This window comes from Corapipo altera, unplaced genomic scaffold, assembly GCF_003945725.1.
Source record: "Corapipo altera isolate COAL_440 unplaced genomic scaffold, ASM394572v1 61411, whole genome shotgun sequence".
Lineage (NCBI taxonomy): Eukaryota > Metazoa > Chordata > Aves > Passeriformes > Pipridae > Corapipo > Corapipo altera.
The window spans coordinates 12294916-12318265 of record NW_020884875.1 but is presented as its reverse complement, the minus strand read 5'-3'; the positions used below and the strand labels follow the sequence as shown (position 1 = coordinate 12318265).

The window sequence follows — 23350 nt, the reverse complement described above, 5'->3', positions numbered from 1 at the left end:
TAAAACAGAGCAGCTTCTCAAAAGAACAAGAAATAAATGCTGCAGTTTGTACCATTCACTGTTATGCCTATAAAATAATTTGGGACCCATTTAGATGGCAAGAGCTTTGTAAAAGAACTGTTCCCGTGAGCAGTGCAAACAAAGGTAATCCATGTTCTGAAATGTTTCAGAACTACCTTTATTTGCACTTAACATTTGAAACTACAAACACTAGCCAAGTACTTCTAGAGGAGAAAAAGGTAGTCCAGAAACACTCCTATGATGAGAAGCAAATTATTCTTGTAACATTAAATCAGGACAAATAGCAGAAAGTAAGAAAAGTATCATTACCCTTATGTTGGTTGTGGTTATTTTTTTAATAATACAATTTTTTCATCATGTTTTTCCACAGTATTGCCAGATGAGAGAGAATTTCAATATGCTGCTAAAATTAACAATTTGGAAACCATGGAAAAGCTGTTTAAAAAGAATGTTAATTTAAATGCTGTAGATACTGTGAGTATGAAGTGCCTGACAGATCACTGGTATGAAACGTGACTCCTTGGGATTGCTTGGTGGAATGCCAGCATGTTGGTGTACCCCATCAACTGCAAGGTGGTGGAACTGTGGGAGTCCCCTCTAGGACCTAATTAAGAAACATTTCACACATCCATCATGAACAGTATGATTTGTGCAGCATAACTCACAGGTTTTTGCATTTAGCCACTAGTCAGGGTATCACACTGGGAAATAAGGACTTCTCAATTGTGTCCCTACTATAATATTTCCTCAGTGTTCTTGGGTGACCAGTTTCTCAAGTTCCCCATCTTTTAGAGGGGGAGGACTTTACTTCATTAAGAATGAATTTTTGCTACTAACATCACAAATCTCAAGGGTGAAGTATTACCCTTTGGTTTGTATGGAACCATGGAAACATTCTATCACATCCTCTAGCTCCAGGCTGAGATCAGAGTTCAGATTTTGCCCAGAGAGATGAAAATGCTTTTCTTATGCTGCCTTGAACTCTGGGCCTAAAATCTGATGATGTATACTACACAGTAACAAAATATAATGTTGTATTCAACATGAGAAGTAGTTCAACAGCAACAGAGTGGTCATGACATTAAACTGGGAGTTGTGGATAATAGCATGCCCTCAGTGGCTACATATAAATCATCTATCCATGAACATCCAAAGTTAACCACAGGTTCTAAAAAAACTTTCTTTCCCATGACCATGTTCATTTTCCCGCACTGGAGAATGCTGAATAGTACATGTGAATTCTCTGGTTTGTTTGTGAAAAAGAGAGGGAGACAAAATTTTCTTATGTATAAACTTCTTTTGAATGGTGAGAATGTTCCCATCAATTGCATAGTACTCTAAAAAGTCATGTAAAATAGTTCTTGCTTCCTTATTGCTTGCCAGAATTTAGGAAATTAAACTAAATACATTTCCAGTCAAGTAGTTTGAAACTTTATTCTGTCATACTTAAATCACACTTGTATTATGAGAGAGCTATGTGGGGGTTGTGCTTTGATTGATTCTCCTAATAGGGGTGTAGCTTATACTAGCAAAGCCATTCTTTTTGTTCATGTTGATCATTCCTTCCCCTGTATTCCCAAGCCAAATAAGCAAGGCTGTCAAAAGGTGAGTTTTTATAGTACTATTTCTGTGCAAGAGTTTTTTTCTGGCATAAATACGCTGTGAATCCCACCTTTTTATGTTCTTAATGCATATCACTTTAAATTTAAACTTATACATGAATAAGTCAGATGATCTGCAGAGATGAATAAGAGAACAAATCAAAACCTACTTTTAAAGTTAATTGGTTAGATCTCTTTATACTTCCTTGTATGGAAATTATTAGTGAATTATATTAAAGCCAGTTATGTTGACTTTAACTGAAAGCAAACTCCCTCCACTAAAGTTTAATTCAATTTAACAATCCCTTTTAAAATCAGGCCATTAATTACTTTACAGAACAATTAATCAAGTCTTCCTGATAAGCACTGAACCTATTTACGTGTGTAAAATTACTCACTGCAGGCAAGATGGTAGCTTTCACTTACGTAGATAATGACTCAGTCTGGGAAGGTGACTAACACTGAACGAGGAAGAATTCTTGTCATGCTTTGCAGAGATTTAGTGAAAAGGAGGATACAAGAAGCAAATCTAATTGTGTAAATCTAGCTCTCAGCTTTTCAAATCAATCCATATAATAAAATAGTAAAAAAGGATGCTTCTTGTACCGCATTCCTCTACTCTAGGCAGTGTTTGATGCTTCATCCCACTTTGACATTTCAGTGAAGGAACAATGCTATGTAGACTAACTAAACCATTCTGGTTTTAAAAGAATTCTCTCAAGATCGATACCTAAATTCTATCCACAAGGGAACAAAAATGTAGATAAAGACCTAGTGTGGCTGTTGAAAGAGAAATATGAAATAGTATATAGTAACAGATACATTTGGTAATAATCAGAGAATTCCAAAATCCTGATCACCTGCACAGGGAAAAGAACTGTATTACAGACCTGACAAACAAAACTTTGCTTATTTCAGCTGAAGCGCACTGCATTCCATTTTGCTGTTGCGGGAGGTCATGTGTCAGTGGTGGATTTTCTTCTTCATCACAAGGCTAGGCTTGACATATCAGATCAGGTAAGCTCTGTTGCTTGTTTTGATTCACACAGTATAGGAACACCTTAGGAGAAAAGTAAAAGTAGATATTTATCTTCTCCTCCCAGTTATGCAAAGTTAAATGCTTTCTGTTAAAACTCCAATTTGCCTTAGAACTTCACACATTTATGTGAAAAAACATTGTTAGAGAAAAACATGTTGCCTGGAATACTGGCTAAGTTAAATACTTGAGTCGGCACAAGGCAAGGATGCCTAGAGCCACTTGTACAAATACACTGCCTGTGGTAATTGTAAATTAATCATGGGCCACTTTATATGAAAGCGATCACTGAAAGTAAAAATGAGCTATGGGGATAGCTAGCAGCTCAGAAAGTACTCCTTGTATTCTTTTCCTCCATTTTTATGTGAGTAGCTTAATGCAAAACTGTCAGCTGCTCTGCAACCTCCAAGATGTTAAATGTTTATCCATGTATGGCTGATTTGCTTGGGCTAGATGGTGATCCACAGTGCAAGATTTGAGTCAGATATTAAAACCAAATGTTTGGTGTGTTATTAATAAACATGCTATTCAAACCAGGAGTTTTCCATTGAACTGAGTAATGAAAATTGATTAATTTACCTTTACCTTTTTTCTGCTGTTTACTTCTTATCCACCATATGCAGCAGTGTTTAAGTTTTAAATAAGATAAATGCTGGGTTGTGGAGAGTGGAGGGAGAAAGCTGCCTTGTTTTCACATCATGTTGGAATGAAAATAAGATGAGAGAGATCTGTCAGTTGCAGTTATCAGTGGCTCATGGCTTTGGCATGTTCTTGCAGTGTAGGTAACCATTTCCTTGTTAATGCTGGTTGAGTTGCTCTGAAATGTGCTCCTGAGCTGTTCTGTCAGTGAATACCTCACATGCTGCTCTGAAGAAATATATCCTCCTTCTGGACCCTATCAACTCCTAAGCAGATCTTGCACTGTTGTAAGCAACGTTTCCCATTTGTCTGACAAGCTGAAAGACATTGCCTGAATGGAAGTTTAAAGCTAATTGTCTATAATATAAATGCTAATGGAAAAGTACTGCAAGAAGTTTTCTTCAAGTATTAGTGCTCTCCAACAGTTAAGATCCCTGGATCTTCCACAGAGTACCAGTGGGTATAGTGTAAATTTTATTCTGTATCTATTGTAAATTATCCTTTATGGCAAATTATTTTTCACTAGCCATCTTTCAGATTTATTGAGGCAATGAGGGGACTCAAAACATATTATTGGTCCTTTCATTACCCTGATAAGTTGCATTGAAGCCACAGTGGAACCCTCCACGCATGTTGGGGTTCCTATTAGACATTTAGAATCTCATTCTAACCAAAGATTACCCTTAAATTATTAAGTGTCTTTAATTCTTAGATGTTGCTTATCATCGTTTTGAAAGACCATTAGAGACGCTCCATCACAGTTAGCTTACAGGACTTAAATATTATGACATTATATTTTGTATTTGGCAGTGATTCATGTACTCTCTGGCAATCAGTTTGATCTTGCAACTGATAAGAAATAGCGTGAAGACATTGTGACTTGATTTCTGGTATACTTTTCGTATTAATAAGCATAAAGTCTTAAGCCCTCTTAATACTACTCAGTACAAAAAAATAAGCTAAAAACACAGAACAGCATTCCTAGCAGCAGATAAGTGTTGCTCCCATCTCTAGACTGGAGACTTGATGTAACTCATGGAGGTAGTTAAGATGTTTATTGATTAAGAAACATATTTCTAAGGAATTGGCAATAAACACACCACTATTAATTGTATTATTAATTAGTATTAATAGTATTATTAGTAGTAGTACTAATTCACAACTAAACACTTGAAGAAAAGTACCAAGATCAGTGTTTACAGAGCCATAGTGTTGTCTACTCTCTTATACGGATCTGAATCATGGGTCATCTACCGCCACCACCTGTGTCTCCTAGAACGCTTCCATCAACGCTGCCTCTGCACAATCCTAAACATCCACTGGTCAGATTATGTGACCAATACATCTGTTCTAGAACAGGCAGCAGTCACAAGTACTGAGGCCATGTTGCTGAGAACACAGCTGCGACGGGCAGGGCATGTCTCAAGGATGAAGGACCACCGCCTCCCTAAGATCTTGCTTTATGGTGAACTTGCCACCGGCTACCGCAAGAGAGGAGCCCCAAAGAGAAGATACAAGGACTCCCTGAAGCAACATCTCAGCCTTGGCCATATTGATCACCATAACTGATCTACTCTGGCCTCAAATAGGGAGGCCTGGAGACACACCATCTATAACACAGCTGTCTCCTTTGAGAACGCACACAGGATCACTCTCGAGGAGAAAAGGCAACACAGAAAGAACCGTGTCTTGCAGAATACACCACCTAAGGAGTCTTTCTGCTGTGCCTTTTGCAATCGGATACGTCTATCTCGTATTGGCCTCATTAGCCACCAGCGTACCTGTAACAAATGTGGATAGAGCCTTCCTTAATCTTCTTTCGCTAAGCCCAGCCATGATGATGATGATAATTCACAACTGTATCAATCCCAAGCTGCAGTGATTGAGTTACAATTTTATTGCTTGTTACCATTTTTAGCATTGATACAGAATTACTGCAAAGAGATCTTATAATACAAAGCTGCAATTCTTGTCCTTCTGCACTTAATATCAAGGTAGAAGTTTATCTGTTCTTATCCATCCTACCATCCCAACTATTTCAGAGGTGGACCCAATGAAGAGTTCAAGGCAGTCCCTTGCTATATTGGAGAGAGCTTGGGTCTGCAGGTCATCTTATCACCCTTAGCGCAGGAGTCCACAATCACACGATTCTCCACGTTTTTGGTTTCCATATGATTTTATGCCTTATTTGCCTTTTTTTTTGTCTTTTCTTTTGCCCACCTTTTTCCTACCCTTGTACTTCCTTTTCTCCTCCCGGGCTCCCCTCTGCCAAATAGCACACAGAGAGAATCATATAAAGTGGGTGAGGTTGCAATCTCTGGAGATGACCTAGTCCAGCCTCCTGATTACAGCAGATTACTCAGAGCTGTGTCCAACCAGGTTTTGATTATCTCCAAGGATGGACACCCCGTAACCTCTCCAGGAAGTTGATTCCAGTATTTTATCATAATTAGAGCAAAAAAGATTTTTCTTATGTTGAAGTGAATCTTCCTGTGCTTCAGTTTCTGCCCATTGCCTCTGTCCCTGTCACTGGACACCACTGAATCTGGATGGTTCTTTTTCACTCCCTTCCATCAGGTATTTATGCACAATGATAAGATCCACCCAAGTCTTCTTTGACTAAACAGTCCCATGTTGCTAAACATCTTCTCACATGTCAGATGTCCCTCGGGCATGTCCCTCCTACGCTGGAAAGCCCAGAACTGGACACGATACTAGAGGTGTGGTTCACCAGTGAGTAGAGGGGAAGGATCACTGCCCTTGGCCAGGTGGCAGTGCCCTTCCTAATGCAACCACGAATATAATTTGCCTTGTGTGCTGCAAGGACACAGCTGATTCATGTTTAACTTAATGTCCACCAGGAGCCTCAGGTCCTCTTTTGCCAAGCTGCTTTCTAGTCAATTGGCCCCAGTCAGTACTGCTGCCTGAGTTTGCTTCTCCTCAGGTACAGGGCTTTGGATTTCCCCCTGTACAATTTCATTATCTTCTTACCAGGCCTTTTCTCCAGCCTGTCAAGGTTCCCTTGTATTGTAGCACACCAATCTGGTCTATCAGCCATTCCTCCTAATTTAATACCACCTATAAATTTGCTGCAGGTGCACTCTGCCCCATCATTCAGGTCATTAATGAAGATGTTAAACAGTGTTGGACCCAGGATCAACGTGTGCATTGCTTGTGACTGGCCTCCATCTGGCCTTTGTGTTGCTAATCAAAGAATATTTTGGGCTTGATAGTTCAGCTGGCTTTCAGTACAACTTGGTATACCTGTTTGCCTACACTGTACTTCTGTTCGTCTAGAAGGATGTTATGAGGGACAGTGTCAAAACTCTTACGAAAGTTGAGATAAACATTCATGTCTCTCCCCTCATCCACTAGTCTCATTGTGTAAGGCTATCAATTCTAGTTACTTTTTCTCCTTATTCATACTTAGGAAGGTTTTTCAGGGCAGATTTTTGAGACAGAGTCACAAATTTTGCCCAAGCCTAGATTTGTCTCATAGCCTGCACACCAGATACATGTTCCGTATTGCCCTCCACTGTTTTCCACTGCAATTTCTGCAAATACAGGAAAGACACTGATAGACTGTAGTCCTGTGCAGAGCCTCTAGGATGATTAGAACTGCAGCATGATTAGAACTGAGTATGAGGAGGTGCTGAGAGAGGTGAGCCTGCTCAGCCTTGGGAGAAGAATGGTAAAGGGGACATCTTATGGCTGTCTGCAGCTACATATGGGGAGAATACAGAGAAGACAGACAGACTCTTCTCACAGGTACACAGTGACAGGACAAGAGGCAATGGTCTCAAATTGCAACATGGGAGCTCCTAGTTAGATAGAAGAAGAAAAAAAAATTCACCGTCAGGGTGGTCAAACACTGAAACAGATTTTACAGAGAGTTTTTTAGTCTTAATCTTCAGGCTATTCAAAGCTTGCCAGGAGGAGGTTCTGAATTACCTAATCTGGTTGGACAGGCTTTGAGCAAGAGGCTATAGCAGTGGGACCTCCAGAAGTCTCTTCCATCCTGTACTGTTTTCTTATTCAATGAATAGTTTATAAGTAGTACCCTGAAGTCACTATCGCCTCATCCTGTCACTGGTCACCACAGGGAAGAGATCAGTACCTGCCGTCCCACTTCCCCTCACAAGGAAACTGGAGGCTGCTATGTCTCCCCTCAGTTTCCTCTTCTCCCAGCTGAACAAAACAAGTGACCTCAACCGCTCCTTGTATGGCTTCTCCTTAAGGCCCTCCACCATCTTTGTGACCATTCTTCAGACACTCTCTTACAGCTTTATATCCTTCTTGTATTGTGGCATCCAAAACCGCACACAGGACTCAAGATGAGGCTGCATCAGCACAGAGTAGAGTTAGCCCTTTTGTTTCTAAGTTAAAAACAGGGGGGTTTTTTCTTTTTTTTTTTCCTTTTTCTCTTTTTTTCCCCTATAATAGAAATATTTTTTAGAGAATTTGAGAGAAAAGAACCTTAAAAAGTCTAAATGGAAAATTATGGTGACTCATGGATTTAGAGCCACTACATATAGTCACCTGAAATGTCATCCGCTGCACCCAGGGCTAAATATCTACATAGTTTCTGGAGAGAGAGAGAATAATTTGCAAGTAGTATTTAGTACCCCCTCCCCTCCTCCCACCCCTCCTTAAAATGGGATCAGTCCTTCTCTGGAGATGCCAGACCTTCTGTCAAGAAGAGGACACATTGAACATTTAACTAAGTCTTGTTGCATTACATTTTCCTTAATTCCACTCATTCTGCTAGGTGTTAATATTGCTTTTCTATTGCTTTTCTGCTCTGCAGAACCTGATACACTGAATTAATCAGAAAGATTTAAAGAAATTTGGTGTGAGGTGTTTTGGTAGTAGTTGTTGCAATCCACCCTGCAAGACAGAAGTAAGTTTTGGGTCAGAGGCTGGAGGTGCTGGTTTTTTCCCAGTCATTTAGGCTGGGGTGGGGGGCTGCTTCAGAGGCACTCCTGCTCAGAATGAGGCCTTCTTGGGGTAGTGGTGGGTGTGTGCACAGAAGAACCCCTTTGAAATGGTCTGGCTCATAGGAGGTAAGCATCACACACTCAGAGACTCCCCACTGGCCTCCACAAAGCTAAGAGTTTGTGGGCTAGGCCCTCTCCCCTCAGCCTTTGTCTTCAGTCTCCTGGCATGAGGCTTCTTTGCACAGCTTGCTACAGTAGCAATGTTTTAAGGCAATTAAAAAATCCAATTCCTAACAGTAATTTCTGTCTTTGTAATTTTATTTGAAGCATGGCCTGACAGTGATTCATCTTGCAGCTTGGACTGGAAATCTGGATATAATGCGAAAATTAGTTAAAGCAGGTGCTGATCAAAAGGCTAAGAATGAGGTTTGTTATGACAAATTTTTATGAACTCTAAACATGTTTGTTTGGGAAAAAAATCAAACTTGTTCTTACAGAGTCACTTATGCTTTTTCAGGAAGGAATGAATGTACTGCACTTTGCGGCTCAGAACAACAGCGTTAAAATAGTTGATTATTTTCTCCAAGAACTTCATCTGAATGACTTGAACAAGCCTGATGCGGTACAGTGTGTTTCTTTCTGTTTATTTCTTTGATGTCATGAGGCTTTTGTTTAGGACAAAACAATCCTGACTTGGGGAAATTCAATTAATTTTAATTTATTGCTAGTTACATAAACTTTTAATTACTGACTTGAATATTGAGAAACAAGTAAAACAAACAGCCAGACAAGCACTTGGAGAAAACAGCTTTTCTCCCTCTTTGATTATCTCAGTTGAACTGCAGAAACTTCTCCTTCCCTGCTCTCCTTGCTTTTGCTGCATGTGAAGTTCAATTGCATTGGTGAGGCAATGGGAGGCAGAGGAGGTTGGGGCCAGTCCACAGTGGATTCCTTTTTTTCTGCTCTTTGTTTCTTACTCTTTTCCTCTGCTTCAGGAAGCTTCTTCCATGGGCTGCAGTCTCCCTGCAGGTGTACCTTCTCTTGTGTCTCCTCTCTTGCATCCTCTCATGTCTCCTCCTGTATCTCCCCTTGTGCCTCCTCCCTGTAGCAGTGACCAGCCTTTCTTAAATACATTTTCACAGAGATATCATGTGTTCCTCTGATGGCTTGAGTGTTGGCACGTGGTGGGTCAGTTCATTCCATTGTGGAGTCAGCTGTAAATGGCTATGGAGGGGCAGTCTCTGATGTCCTCCCACGCAGCCCCCTGCCCTTACCAAAACCTGCCAGTTATGGCCAGCATGGGCGTATTTTTTCAAGATAGAACATAAAACTCTGTGCAGCCATTCTACAAAGGTGCACCAACTTTTCAACAGTGCCAGAACCTCATCCTCATCAGGTTTGCTGTGTTTTTATTTTCCCTTTCCACAGTGTTGGGATCTTGTTTTGAAAGCTTACATAGCTAAATAGGATATTTTATTTTTTCATGAGGAAAACTTATTCCTGTGAGATCTGTCATCAAAAGAACAGATCTCCCTTCTTTTTTTTTTTTTCAGTCTTGAACTTTATTGACCCAAAATTCTGAATTCTTTTTACACATGACGAGACTGACAAAACAGAATTAATTTAACAAAACAAACATTTTTGTCTTAGGCCTTGGGAAAAGAAAGGTGAAGAAGCATCTTCTCTTTGTTGAGGTTGTTTCATAATTCTCTATTAGTTGCCTGCATTTCTTTTTCTTACATGTTTATATAGGCCACTATCAGATATGAAATGAGGGTGTTTTAACTAGTTGGTTAAGTACCTCACTGTCTGAACAGTGGTATGGTTTTACGTGAAGATAACTTTCTGCAGTTGAATTGTAAACAGTTTGAAATTTTTTTGTTAATTTAGACACCACCCAAAAAAACCCCAAAATTTGTAGCTCTAAATTCAGGCCTCCAGGATGAAACTTCTGAGATATGTTAATTCTGGTCTGTGCTTGCAGAATTCAAATCATACATGTTACACCACGTAAATAAATCTTGCAATTTTCTTTACTGCCTGTTTCTGAGCATCCTCAGACTTTTAACGTTCTTTTGATAAATATTTTCATACTGAGAAGAATTAAGATTTAAATATTTTGAGCATAATTTCTACATTTTCACCATTTCTAAATGGTTTTCATATATTTTCTTCAGGATATGCAAGATGTATAATCTTTTTATTTACACTAACTATGTATTTTTAGTTATTAATCTTCTTGTGTATATCTACTATTCTATTAATCTCCTTAGTCTTATGATACATACATTTTTATGTAGGATACAGGTACACATATGCATGCCATGAATCTAGTAACCAGAAGCAAGTATTTCTACTTTCTCTAACACTATGTTTCTTTTCATAATTGTTTTCTAGAAAGGTAAAAAGCCATTTCTTCTGGCTTCTGAGAAAGGCCATGTTGACATGATAAACAATTTGATTGCTCTGAAACTGTTCACATCTGAAAAAGATAAGGTAAAGATTTCTTTTGCATAGAAACACAACTACAAATGTGCTTACCCAGGTTTTGGCCATTAATCTTGATGTAGTACCCATTTTTGCGGAACCCAGTCTTTTTGCTGTACATGCAGAAGTTTTCAGAAAACCAGCTAGATCAACAAGATCATGTCTGCCTACATGTGAAAAGGCCCTTTTGCAGTTAGTCTCAGTCTTGGAATGTGTCTTGTGGATCTTCCTCCTTCTCCTTGTACGTAAGAGAGGATTGTATGTAAAGGACCAAAGGCTTTGTGTTGGTTTTAGTTAAGATATTTACTTTATTCTGTGTTTTGAAATTTTATTTGACTTTCTAATTTCAAGGAGGGAAACACAGCATTGCATTTAGCAGCCAAAAATGGTCACAGTGAAGTTGTAGAAATTCTGCTTGAACAGTGGGAGGAAATAAATGACCTCAATAAGGTAAGGACACTGAAACTATTGAAAGAGATAAAATTAGAGACATGAAAAATTGCCAAAAAAAATAATTCAAAAGAATAGATGTGGCACTGAGTGGACTTCCTTAGTTCTGCTGCTTTTCTAGTACCTTTGCTCCTGTTTCCTTGTTCCTTGTCCAATAAAGTCACCTCTATTAACTCATTCAATGTCTCTTCCTCTGTCCTCTATTCCTCACACAATGACCTCCCCTCCATTTGGCATGTCCTTGCATAACTGCTGGTAGAAGAAAACACAGAAGGGCCTTAACCTCCGCTTTGCTTTCTGTTGTTCAGCATTTTTAACCATGTGATCCCATTCCTTTTAACATCTCACATATAGCATCTCTGGTGCTTTTCAAGCTATTCACTGGACCAGTTCAACTTGCATACCAAGCATTTACCATCATAGATACCTCACAAGGAGGTCTCAGATTTGCACCTTGCCATCTGAACTCTGTTGCCTGTGTGAAACTGGCTCAAACACTGCCTACCCGCTTTTGCTTTCCTGGGTTAGTGTTGGTGAGCTCAGCCGACATACTCATCAGTTGCATATTAGCTGTGAAGGTTGTATGCTTGAGTTGATGGAGTCATGAGCTTAATTTTGAGGCTTAAACAAGGAGTAGAGAAAGGAAATGCACACTAGCTGCTCATCTCAGCTTTCCTGCTTTCCAAAGTGTCTTTGTGTCTTCTGTTTCTTCTGTGGGGTAGCTAGAACAAACTGAGCAAGGTAATTTCCTTTGTAGTGGGCTGTCATGCCCACTGTGGGAACATACTGTGTGGCTGATCGTCTGTTCTGCTGGCCCAGTGGGTGAAATGAGTAAGGAACACCCACTCCCACCTGAGGCCCTCTTCTTCCTTTATCAGCAACAGATTTGTGGGTGGAGAGGTTCTCTCTTACCCAACTCATCTGCTGTTTTCAGCTATGCAAGCTGAAGAGGCACACAAGCCTCTTTGAAATGTGGAGCCCTTTTGTTTCCAAGCCTTGTCTAAGAATGTTGCTTCTGCATACAAAGCTTGTACTGCTTGTGCTCCTGCCTTGCCATGGCTAATGGAGTGACCTTCCCCACCAGCTGGACATATTCTGGGTGGTGTAGAAACCGATCTCTCTTTCCATAGCATGAGCAAAGTACTAAAATATATTCAGTTTACCAGAATAATGGTGTGAGGATTTTAAGCAACGTACAAATAGGATTTATTAAAGCTTTTGTGAATGTTAAAACACTAGAGTAATTTTTATTAAACCTTTGTGTATTTTAGGAGTTTAGAAGCAGGGAGTAGATCATTGTGCAGCTGATGTAAGCTATTTTAGAGACTTGTTGTGGAGACATGGAGACTCTTTTGGTGTGAGAAGATTTGAAATAAATATGAAATAAGATTATTTCTATTAAAAATCCTCCTTATAAGTAGCACTAGGTGTTTGCAATTTGTGAGAAATCCATGGCATTATACTGACAGAATTCAGTATTTACTGTATGTTCTATCATGCTGTTGCTGACCAGGAACAGCTGCTACCCGTCATCTTTGTTTCTGTGCCTGTTTTCAGCAGTCTTCTTTGAAAATAACACGATTAATATTTATGAATATTAATATATGAATAGTTATTAAATAATTTTCTGTATCATTAAATGTTACTGTACCTCTGTCCACATAAATGCCATCTGTCACTGAACTGTTGGTGAATTGGCACATCATTCAAGTCCTAATTTAGGAGCATTCAGGTTGTGTTCTCTTGGGACCAACTCACCTTTTCTACTGAGCTGGAAGAGCCTGATCGAGCCTACCAGAGGTGTTTTGTGTCACAGTCTTTTTACTCATGTGGCTTAAATGGGAACAGACATTTTCTCTCTTTTGGTCTAGAATGGAGAAACTCCATTTTACTTGTCTGTTAAAGGAGGTCATGAAAAATGTGCTGAACTCTTACTGGATGCAGGGAGTGACATCAATGTTTTAACTCAGGTATGTACACAACACACAGATAGTGGGACATCCCAGGCAGTGGGGAGGACATTATATTTCCTTTTCTCTGTGTACTAAAAGTGCATTTGCTCTGCTTATTTTTATGAAATGGGGAAAAATAATAAAATAGAATGGGGAATGTAGAGAGTACTAATAGAATAAAACTGATGTGGAAGAAAAATAGCATTATGTTTATTTGAAAGAGTACTGTGGTGGAGTTTATTTACTGTATGCCCAATAGTACATCATATGACCAGAAAATGTAGCAGACTAGGGTAACTGAAAATCCTCTGTTTTGGCAGTGACTGATCTGATGTTCTTGTTCTTGTTATCCACATCTGGTTCCTGGACTTTGGTCCAACTCACATCTGCTGAATGGCCTTGGCTTGCCTGCTGCAAGAGGATTATGATTCCAGTAGACTGAGAGCTTGTTTGTTTACACAGAATTATTATGTAAAAATGTTCTATGGATTTATTTTTAAAGTTTGTTAATGTGAGTGTACTTGCTTGGTAAAGGTCTAACAGGCTAACTAACAGACTAGGACATGTATTGACATTGTTGTTGTCCATGGCTCAGTATAGATGACAATTGAAAAGGGCTGTTGGATACTGGTGTTCTTTAGCATATTTGTTGTGATATAGTAAAAATGGGAAATTCCTTCACTATTGACAAAAGCACATGTACATCATCCTGACTGCTGGTCCACTTGTTTTTGTATCATTTTATCAAAGGGTCTTTTTTTTTCCAGAGAGGATAATAACACAAACTTAGATGGAAGATTATCGTATATTGGTAGCTCTTTTTAGTACTGTTTTTTTTCAGCAATAAAAATGTAAGTTTTTGCTGTCTATCAAAATTTCTTTCAGAATGATAGCAGTGCTTTGCAGGTTGCAATTCAGAATGGACATCTATCCTTGGTTACTTTTCTTATTGATAAGAATATTGACCTGGTTCCTAAACCCGAGGTGAGTGTATATCGGAATAACTGTTCTGCTGCTGCTCAGCCTGTCCTGTCTTTTGTGGCCTTCCTTGAAATTCAGACAGCTGAAGGAGATTGAGTAGCTTCTTGAATTTTATACTATACGTGTTATCACTTAGTTGGGGTATTGATTAGCAACATGTATAGACCAATAGAGACAAGGTCCTGTTGCACAATCCAGGGAGTGCCTGAGCAGACTAGTCCAGTGCAGTGTAGACGTGGCCAGGCTAAGCCAAGGAGAAGATGAGCAAAGTACCCTGCTTGAACTAGCAAAGCAGGCCGCCCTGTGTGCTGTGGGCAAAGAGTTAACACTCGTAATGGATTTTGAATAAAGATAACTAGAAGGTACATAAACACTTTGGTGTTGTCACCCTTTGAAGGTAAATGCACACTCAATGGCCTCAAAATCTGCCTGCCACCATTCTTTGGGATTTAAAAAGAAGGGGTATTTATATTATGCAAATCTTCTCTCAGTTTAGATATTAGAGTTTTTGTTACACCTGAGATTTGCTATGAATAGGAAATTATTTTCCATTTCTACAGCACAGGATGAAAATGGCATCTTGGCTTCATGACTTAGGCAGTGACCACTGGCCTATTGCAGGAAGTTATGAAGGAAGAAAAATTTATGATGTGCTGGAAATGATTTAAAGTTTGGGCAGTTGTTTTGCTACTTGTTCTCATTGGCTTTCTGTAGGAGAAGCAACTCATACAATCATAATTTATATTTTGAAAACATTTCCAGCAGGGTGTTGCATAAGAGCTTCCTTTATTTTTCTGTAGCCCTGAAGAAATGGCTGTGTTTTATAAAGACACCGAACTGGTGTCTGGCATCCATGAATGGTACTGGTATGGAATTATTCTTTAACTGTATTTCACAAGAAATTGATGAGTCACAGGTTCAACATCCAAAGTGAACTTGCCAACCTGATGATTGGATTGTGACTGGTGTTGGACCTGTGCCCAGTTACTTTAATAAATAATCACTCAAATAAAACCCCTTAATTTCTTACCAGCTGTAACTTGCTCTAAATATGACAGCAAGTCAGTTTAGTACAAAGAATATTTCCAGCAGCGATGTGTTTGTTCCTGGAAAGTAGGTTTTGACATTCGTTTACCAAATACAGAATAAATCTGTCTTCAGGCTATTCAACTAAGGGCAAACCCAATGTTCTGAGGGAGCCCTAACATTACCCTAATCTCTCTGCCAAGGATAGCAGCACATCCCAGGTAGGAACATTTAAGAGGAGAGCCTTGCCACATTCCTAAATGGTGACACACTGATGCAACTCCATATTTCCGTTTTCTCAGCTGTATTTGTCTACCTGATGGTGTAGGAGCAGGCTACCATCTCTGGTATAACTGCACATTGAGATGTGTTTTCTGCAATCTTGAAGCTCTGCTAGAGCATATTGCCTTTGCAATGGGTAGTCTTCAATTAAAACCTCTTTCTTGTTTGAATAAACTTCTAATAATGTACCCAAGTATAACAGTTTATTATTTTGCCTCCACAGCAGAAGAATTCCCCTCTCCATTTAGCAGTCATCGGTAACAATCTACCAGTAGTAAAAAGCCTTTTGGATGCCAATCATGATATAAATTCCTTAAACAATGTAAGAAAAACTGGGAATTAACACAACTTCATTGGTAAAGAAGAGATTATGTGGATTTTGCTTGAATTTTTTTTTTTGCCTTATGAGCTCAGAGTGCAAAAAAGAAGGAAGGAAGAGGCGGTTCTCTCCTTATCTTTTTGCTTGTATTAGTCACTGGTACATGCTATGCTAATATTGTTTGTGCAAGATAAGGATAATGGGTTAATTTATTGTTCAAGTGTTACGGTTCATGTGCAATAAACAACAGAAATATTTGTCTCAATGGTATTGACCTCAGAGGGAAACCCAGTGCAGCGTGGCATTTGACTGGAAAGAAGTTAATCTTTTTTTAAAGCAACCCACGGGGTGCAGTGTTTTAGATCTGTGACCAAACCAGAGCTGGTAAGACACCAGAGTTAAAACTGTTGCTGAGCAGTGTTTGAACAGCACCAAGGACTTCTCTGTTTCACATTCCGTGCCCCTAGGTCAATATAGGGGGGTGCTGAGGGAGCTGAGAGGGGACACAGCCGAGCAGAGCTGAGTGAAGTGCTGCTCCACACTACACAGCAACACCCTGAATGATGATGTCATAAGTCTCTGTGATGCAATCAGTTAGCATGTTCAGCTGTTAACTGAAAAGATAGTGGTTTGAGCCCACCCAGAGACAGCAACATGTTTTCCCCACCTTTGCCAGGATTCTTTAGCCTCTACTTGGTGCCAGTGATCTTTGGAGACCTGGCTGGTTGTTGGTGAGTTCACTGTAGGTCACACATCCACTGCTGATGTGTGTCATATTTACTTTGGTGCTGTCATGCTTGATCCCTTTTTTGCTGTACAAATCCTCATATAATTGTTAATTACCATTTTCTGCTTTTGTTGTGTTGTTTGTCTCTTTGTATTTCTTTGCCTGTGAGGGTGATGATAAAAGCACTGGCCTTGTGCCTAATCTGGTATTTTTGAGCCCTAGAATGCCACTATCTGGGTACTCTCATGAAGAAAATCAACAATTACACCATTTCCCTTTCCTCCTTGGAGAAGTGCTTTGTTGAAAGAGGAACAAATGGCACTACCCCTTCTTATCCTCCATGATAGGTCTGCCCCACCTTCTTGTAACAGCTACTTGGTTCCTTGAATATCCTTGTGTAATCACAGTGTTCATACTAGAGTGTGTTATGAGTGTGATTTTGGTTATTGTTTATAAGGTTAAACAACTAATTGGAAATGCCACACAGGAATTCACCCAGAGGCAGTTGATTCTCAGGTGGTATAGTTAAGGTTCACTGAACTCATCAGGAAACAGGTAGACTTTTGCTACTTATCATCATTTTGTGGCAGGGCTCACTAAAAAGCCCTGTTGTGGATGTTGCATCATTATGTTGAAAATTATGGATGTCTAGTTGTCTTGGAAAGCATTTCAGCAGGGAAGAGGTTACTTGAGAGGATAATATTGATGCCGGTTGGCAGTTGCATGAAGCACTCTGTCCAAAACACCTTGCTTTAAGAGGGAAGAGAGAGAGAACTTGTTAGTTTATGATACATTAGAGGGGCATTACAGCAACTTTTCCTGAGCCAGCTGGAACTTCTGTCTGGTTTTCCTACAGAGATCCATGTGCTGTCTTGTTTACCTGAAATAAAACTGGCAGATAGATCACTCAGAAGTTAAATTATTTCATTCTGTGTTTTCTCACTAAGGCTGCCTCTTGTTGTGAATCAATTTTAGATTCAGTCTGAGAGAATTCTCCTTCTGGGAGGGAGTTTGATGTATTACATTTATTTTAGATTCAGTCTGAGAGAATTCTCCTTCTGGGAGGGAGTGTGATGTATTACATTTATTTGGTGTCTATAATTCCAGAGGCAGGAAACCCCTCTGCATTTGGCAGCTGATCTTGGTAATGTGGAGTTGGTGGAAGTGCTGCTTAAGGCAGGCTGTGATCTCAAGACCATGGATAAGGTAAATTGCATTCCTCACACACACAAGGATTATGTGATTTTATTTTCTGGTTTATACTCTTCAGCCTGGAAAGACTGAGGCAAGAAGAGCAATGGCTGGAAGAAGTACCAAGGCAAAGTTGATAGGCAAGTGCTTTTTAAAGGACAGAATACCAAACCCAGTTTTTACAAATGTGCTAGATTGAATTTCCCGTTTTTACAGTTACCGCTATTACAGATTTTCTGTATGAATGAATTGATGGATTTGAATTGATGGATTTGATGCTTATTATGAGAAAAATCTAGCTCTTCAGTAACTTATAAAAAGCAATTTTCCTTCACAAAACTGTCCTCATGAGAAGTGAAGCTTTACAAACTAGGATTGTCTCATTTTTCCCTAGCCTGACATGAGGCTTGGGGCTCTGAGCATGGGCATTGATGTGTTTTGGAAGGCTGAGGCAAGATGCTGCATTATAATTAAGCTTTTTCATTCAGAATGATGCCTACACTTGCCAGAGAGCTGCAGTTCTCATATGGGCTAATCCAGAATGAAATCTTGTTCACTTTAGACAGCACCTTAGCCAATTTTCTCAACCTCTTTGTATTCTAAGAGCAGACACAGACAACTATTGTTTATTATGACCTTAAGCACCTACAAGTCTTGGGATAGATAGTGTCCTGGTATTACAGCAATCTTGGTAAGAGTTCATGACTTGTTATGAGAATTTGGCTCTGAACCAGTACAACTTGTGTCACCTTTCTGCACTGGTTTTATTTCTTGGAGTAGCTTTTTCCTTGCCTGTTTGCTGGATGACCTCTGAGGCCATGCCTCCACTGGGAACAGTCCCCTTTGAACTGAATTGGTGCTGAGATGCCAAAACTGACTAAACAGTAGACAGGAAACAGGGAGGCCTGCTTCTGTTGCACAGTGTTGTCCTGTCCTGTTGTCCTAGCCTGGCCTGGCCTCCATACCCTGGCAGCAGGAGTCCTCAGTCTCCAGAGCGTCACACATCTGCATGAGTTGCAAGCTGTTAGAGTAAAGGAAATGCTATCTCAGGAGCTCTTCCTTCTTCCCATCTGCAGATAAAACTGTCTTTGGTTGTGAGTGACAGTGTACAGAGACCTCCCTGTGTGCAAGACTGCTATGCTACATGTGCATGCAGGATGCCAGCATGCCTGCACCAGCACAGGAGGCCAGAAACACCTACCCCCTCTGCCTCCCTGTGAAATGTAGAGCACCCCTCTAGAGGTGGAACCCATGGAGCTCTTATGGTCTCTGGACTCTTCACATATAAAGGAAGCCTATGCCTTAAAGATTTAATGAAATGTAAATTCATTGGCTTCCAACGTGATGCTTTTCTAAAAACGAGAATGATCGTGAGCAGAACTAGGAGCTACAACTCAAAAAGTGTATACTAGGGAACGTTATAGCAGCTAGATAGTTGAAATACCTTATAATTTCATTACTGCATCTTCTAATTAAGAGGTTAGCTTCTGTTAGGTCTAATTTTCTAGAATGCCTAGCACTTGATATGTGGAGAACACCCTGAATATTTAAATCCAAGGCAGTTACACTCAGTACAAATCTGAGAACAGACTACTCCAGAATTAACCCTTTAGAGCCACTGAGATGCCTTTACACTTAAGTGCTGACAGCAGAGATGGGTTCAGGTAGACTGAGCAGACCTCTGCAGCTGGATTTAAAGCAATGGCTTTCAGTTACTGTGGCTGCCCATACTACCCATGAAGCATCATCCTATGGTTGTGCTTATTTCAGTTGTCATGAGAAAAGTAATTCTCTTTTCATTCTGTGAGCCAACCTCTTTTACCAAATAAAACAAGGCACGAGTTTGCCCTTAAAGTCAATTTCCAACTTTGCCAGCCCATCATCTGAAATGCCAGTTTAACTATTACATGGGAATGGATTGTATTGTGGTAATTTTCAACTCGAGATGCCCAGGCTTGTGTGAACTTGGAAGCAGTGACTGGAGAGTGCAAGCTGGTGTGAAGTATGCAGCAGTCTGAGTGCAAGAGGTTTCTGAAAGCAGCCATACCTCACTAGAAATTCTTTAGAGGGAATTCCAGTGTGAGAGAAATTGACCACCGCTGGGCTGAGGGGACAGAGCTCATGCAGAGCATGGAATTTGGACTGTAGTTACTCAAAAGCCATAAAATTGTAGTAAATAAAAAAAAAAAAAAAAAAAAAAGGGTCTCTGTGAACTGTTTTTGCATTTCTTCTATGATACACTTACCTGAGATAATGTTCTGATTCACTATCTCTACTTTCAGCATGGAAAAACTGCACTAGCTGTGGCATCAAGGAGCAATCATGCCCTCATTGTAGATATGATCATTAAAGCAGAAAGGTATTACACCATGAAAGAGGTAAGAGGCATCTTTCATTACACTGAATACAGCGATAAAGGAAAAGCCAATTCTGATTTTGAAGTGTCTTTTGCTTGAGGTAGTTCCTTTTGGCAGGCTGCAAGATGCAGGCTTAATTCCTGACTAGCTGTTAAAAATGTAGGCAGATCTTAACATTTTCCTGCATTGTGCTCTACACAGAGAGACAAAGGGGCGGAGGGAGGTTCTAAACTAAATTCAATCTGTGCCATCAGCATCAGAGCTGAGATAATCTGGATCCACGCTGATCCCTGCATCCTTTGGTACAGTAGAATCTGTGGTTGGAAAATGGTGGAGTGCAGATGTCTGTCACTCCTTTGTTACCAAGGGCTCAGTTGCTTTGGCAGAAGCTCCCTGTTCTGTTCCTTTTGTATTAATTATAAAATTAAATCAATGAAATGGAAAAGAATAAAGCAACAAGTGAAGGACACAGCTTAGATTGTCTGAATTTCTTACTTTCTTTCCCTAGTTGTTACTTAAATGTAGGCTGCATAGTGCTGGGCCTCCCTAAAGGGCCAAATTGCCATACCAATTTGTGACTTCATTCTCACTCCTGCTTCCTGCCAGGAAGTGTTTGTTTCACTAAGTTAGCCAAGTCTATAAGCATACTGATCCCATCCCAGTGCAGGTACAGAATTAGCTGCTTTTACCACCCCACTCCTGCCCTGTGTGGCCAAATTAATGACACTTAATGTTAAAGGGCTCGTAAATCACGGATCTAGATTAATTATCATGAAAAGTGCCTCCCCCAACACCCTGTATTGTGCATATTTGATTTGCACCACTTCAGCTGGAGTTGTCAGCTATGTTATTGTTTCTTTTGGCTTAAAGAGGAATTAGAAGTGAAGTCAGCTGTTGCCACAGAAGACATGACAAGTTTGAAAGCAGTAAGCCCATAAAGCTCCTAACCTCTTGGCATTGTGTACTAAATTGCCTGAAGAGAAAAAAAGATAGTTAAGCAGATGGTTTTCTACAACAGCACCAGAGATGTTTGGAAATACAAACATAAGTGCTTGTATCCCATTGCCTGAAGCTGAGAGGACAGCCTTTGGGAGCAGCTTAGATCTTACAGCTGTGGAATATGATGTTTTTCAGGTGGTGTTACCACACAGGAAACTACACCATTTGAAACCATTATTTTAAGAACTGTCTTTTTGTTACATTGAGCTGACTTATCATCTATGACAAAGTATTAGTTACAAAAGGAAATGTCATGTAGCTGTGAGGAAGGGCACATGATACTAATGCGTGAGTGTCATCTCTCTGTTTGACCTTTTTTCCTATTTACTGTTTCTACCCAACTCTTCCCTATCATTGTCCAGGCTGGATTTGACTGGATTTGAGAGCTGCTTTTACTACCCCATCTTGCCATTGCCTCAAACAGAATTAGCAGCAAAGTGAAGCTGTGCTGCTGCAAACATTTTTTTAGAGTTGCATGAAATGAATGGAATCAAACATGCATGATAATGCTTAGTTACTGAACTGAGACTATTTTTTTTCTTTAAGACTCTCATAAGGTATAGGAAATAATCCTGTTTTTCTGAATTTAATTTGGAAGGAAGCACTTTATGCTTAGCACTTTTTAATGGGGCACGCTTTCATTTCCTTTTTTGCTTAGTACCTGCTTTGTAATCCTCTATCAACTCTATCAAATCCTGAAGACATTTTTTCCCTTTGGAGATTGATTTGAGACAGGACCAGTACATAAACAAAATGAAATATAGAAGTAGTTTGAGCTTTCCGACTTAGGAATGAGACTGTTCCCTGGGCACCACTCAGCAAATCACTGATTGACATGGTTTTTGCAAAGGTGCCCTAACAAGAAGCAACCCCATCACTCCTGTTTCAGGTGAGCTACACATACAGTAGCAACATCACTTAATCTGGAGGAAATCCATTTGGTTTTGGTTTCTATCTGGCAATGAAACCAGATTCAGGTTCAAAGTGTATGTGTGTATTGCTGTTAAGGCATTCTGCTGAATGGGGTTCTGCATGTTAAAACCAATAGCTCATGCTGCCAGCAAAGAATCTGCAAGTCCCCACTTCAGCCACATGAAGCTGACAGGGTAGAGGTAGGAACAGCTTGAGCAAGTGCCTCACCGAGGGTGGGTGCCTCTTCTCAGAGGAAGATCAGCACTTCTAGAAGCAAGAGGAAAGAGTAAGAACTCTGCCTGAAACCCAACCATGTTCAAAATGTGACATATGAAGTAGACAGAGTCAAGGAGCACAGCAGCGCTGGCACAGTATTTGCTCTTACTTTGCTTTTGTGTATCAAATACCAGAGAAAGAAAGTGGCTTATTTTGCAATTAATTTAGTAAGGCATAGCGGCAAAGGGAGGACTTTGTCAGTTCTGTTTCTATGAGCCATACATGGTTCCTTTAAAGGCACTGAGCAAATCACCTGTCAGTAGCTACACCTGGTTGTCCAGGACACCATTCACTACTCAGTAAGCAAAGGTTTTCTTACAAGATTTATCACCTGCTTTCTTTTTCAGACACATCTGGCTCATAGCGATGATGGCTCAGACTTCAGCTTGTCCTTCAAACAAGATCACAGTATACAGACCAAGCAAATCCGTTCCTCCCTTTGGAATCTAGCATACAACCAGTTAAAACCCCGTGAATGGAAAAAACTGGCCATATTCTGGAAGTTCACAGATGAACAAATTAAAGCCATTGAAGAACAGTGGACAGGTAGTAACATCTGAATGGTCAGACATAATATGTAGGCTAAAAAAACCCACAGTGCAATGCTGCTTTATAACTTTGTGAGTATCACAGTGAAGGGATACAAGCCTTGTCCCTAGTTCCCAGGAAGCAGTGCTGTAGCACTACAGGCCACTTCTGCTCTCCCTTTTGGCCTGAAAAAACCTTCCTCTTGGGAGATCAAAACCAGAAGCAGTGAGCAGCATGGAAGGGTCTTGCAGGTCATGCTGCAAATGAGGACCTGGGAAACCTCATGACACAGACAGACCTTGTTCATGCTCTGTCTGCACAGCTGCCATGAAACAGTAGCTTCTGGTTTCAGGCACATTAAGTGCTGGTAAAACAGTACTTCTACAGCACATATTATACTTGTTCACTGCTACTCTAGGATGTATTTCCACATCTTGGGCAAAAATGAAAGGAAAAATTAATTTTAAGATGTATTAGGATTTTTTTCTCTCTGAACAGTAGCGTTAGGATGAAACTGGATTTTTCTAAAGAACTTTTATAAGCATCAATCTTCATTTTTCTTCTAGGTGAGAGGGAAATAACTGAGCAGGTTTTAAATCCTCTTGCAACTCTAAAAGTGCAAAAGCACA

General features: G+C 40.0%; 1 protein-coding gene across 2 annotated transcripts in view; it reads left to right on the top strand.

The window, feature by feature from the left end:
* ANKDD1B (ankyrin repeat and death domain containing 1B) overlaps positions 1-23350 on the top strand; it is a 28380-nt gene that overhangs the window by 3248 nt on the left and 1782 nt on the right. Inside the window, exons 2-14 of one of the 2 annotated variants that reach the window (XM_027634870.1) lie at positions 392-495; positions 2541-2639; positions 8562-8660; positions 8752-8856; positions 10632-10730; positions 11073-11171; positions 13043-13141; positions 13542-13556; positions 14009-14107; positions 15636-15734; positions 17566-17664; positions 19932-20027; positions 22541-22739. In XM_027634870.1, the coding sequence (XP_027490671.1) occupies positions 448-495; positions 2541-2639; positions 8562-8660; positions 8752-8856; positions 10632-10730; positions 11073-11171; positions 13043-13141; positions 13542-13556; positions 14009-14107; positions 15636-15734; positions 17566-17664; positions 19932-20027; positions 22541-22739 (1255 nt within the window). In that variant the 5' untranslated portion in view covers positions 392-447. The remainder of the gene's footprint in view (positions 1-391; positions 496-2540; positions 2640-8561; positions 8661-8751; positions 8857-10631; positions 10731-11072; positions 11172-13042; positions 13142-13541; positions 13557-14008; positions 14108-15635; positions 15735-17565; positions 17665-19931; positions 20028-22540; positions 22740-23350) is intronic. The other variant, XM_027634869.1, reaches the window with a different exon arrangement.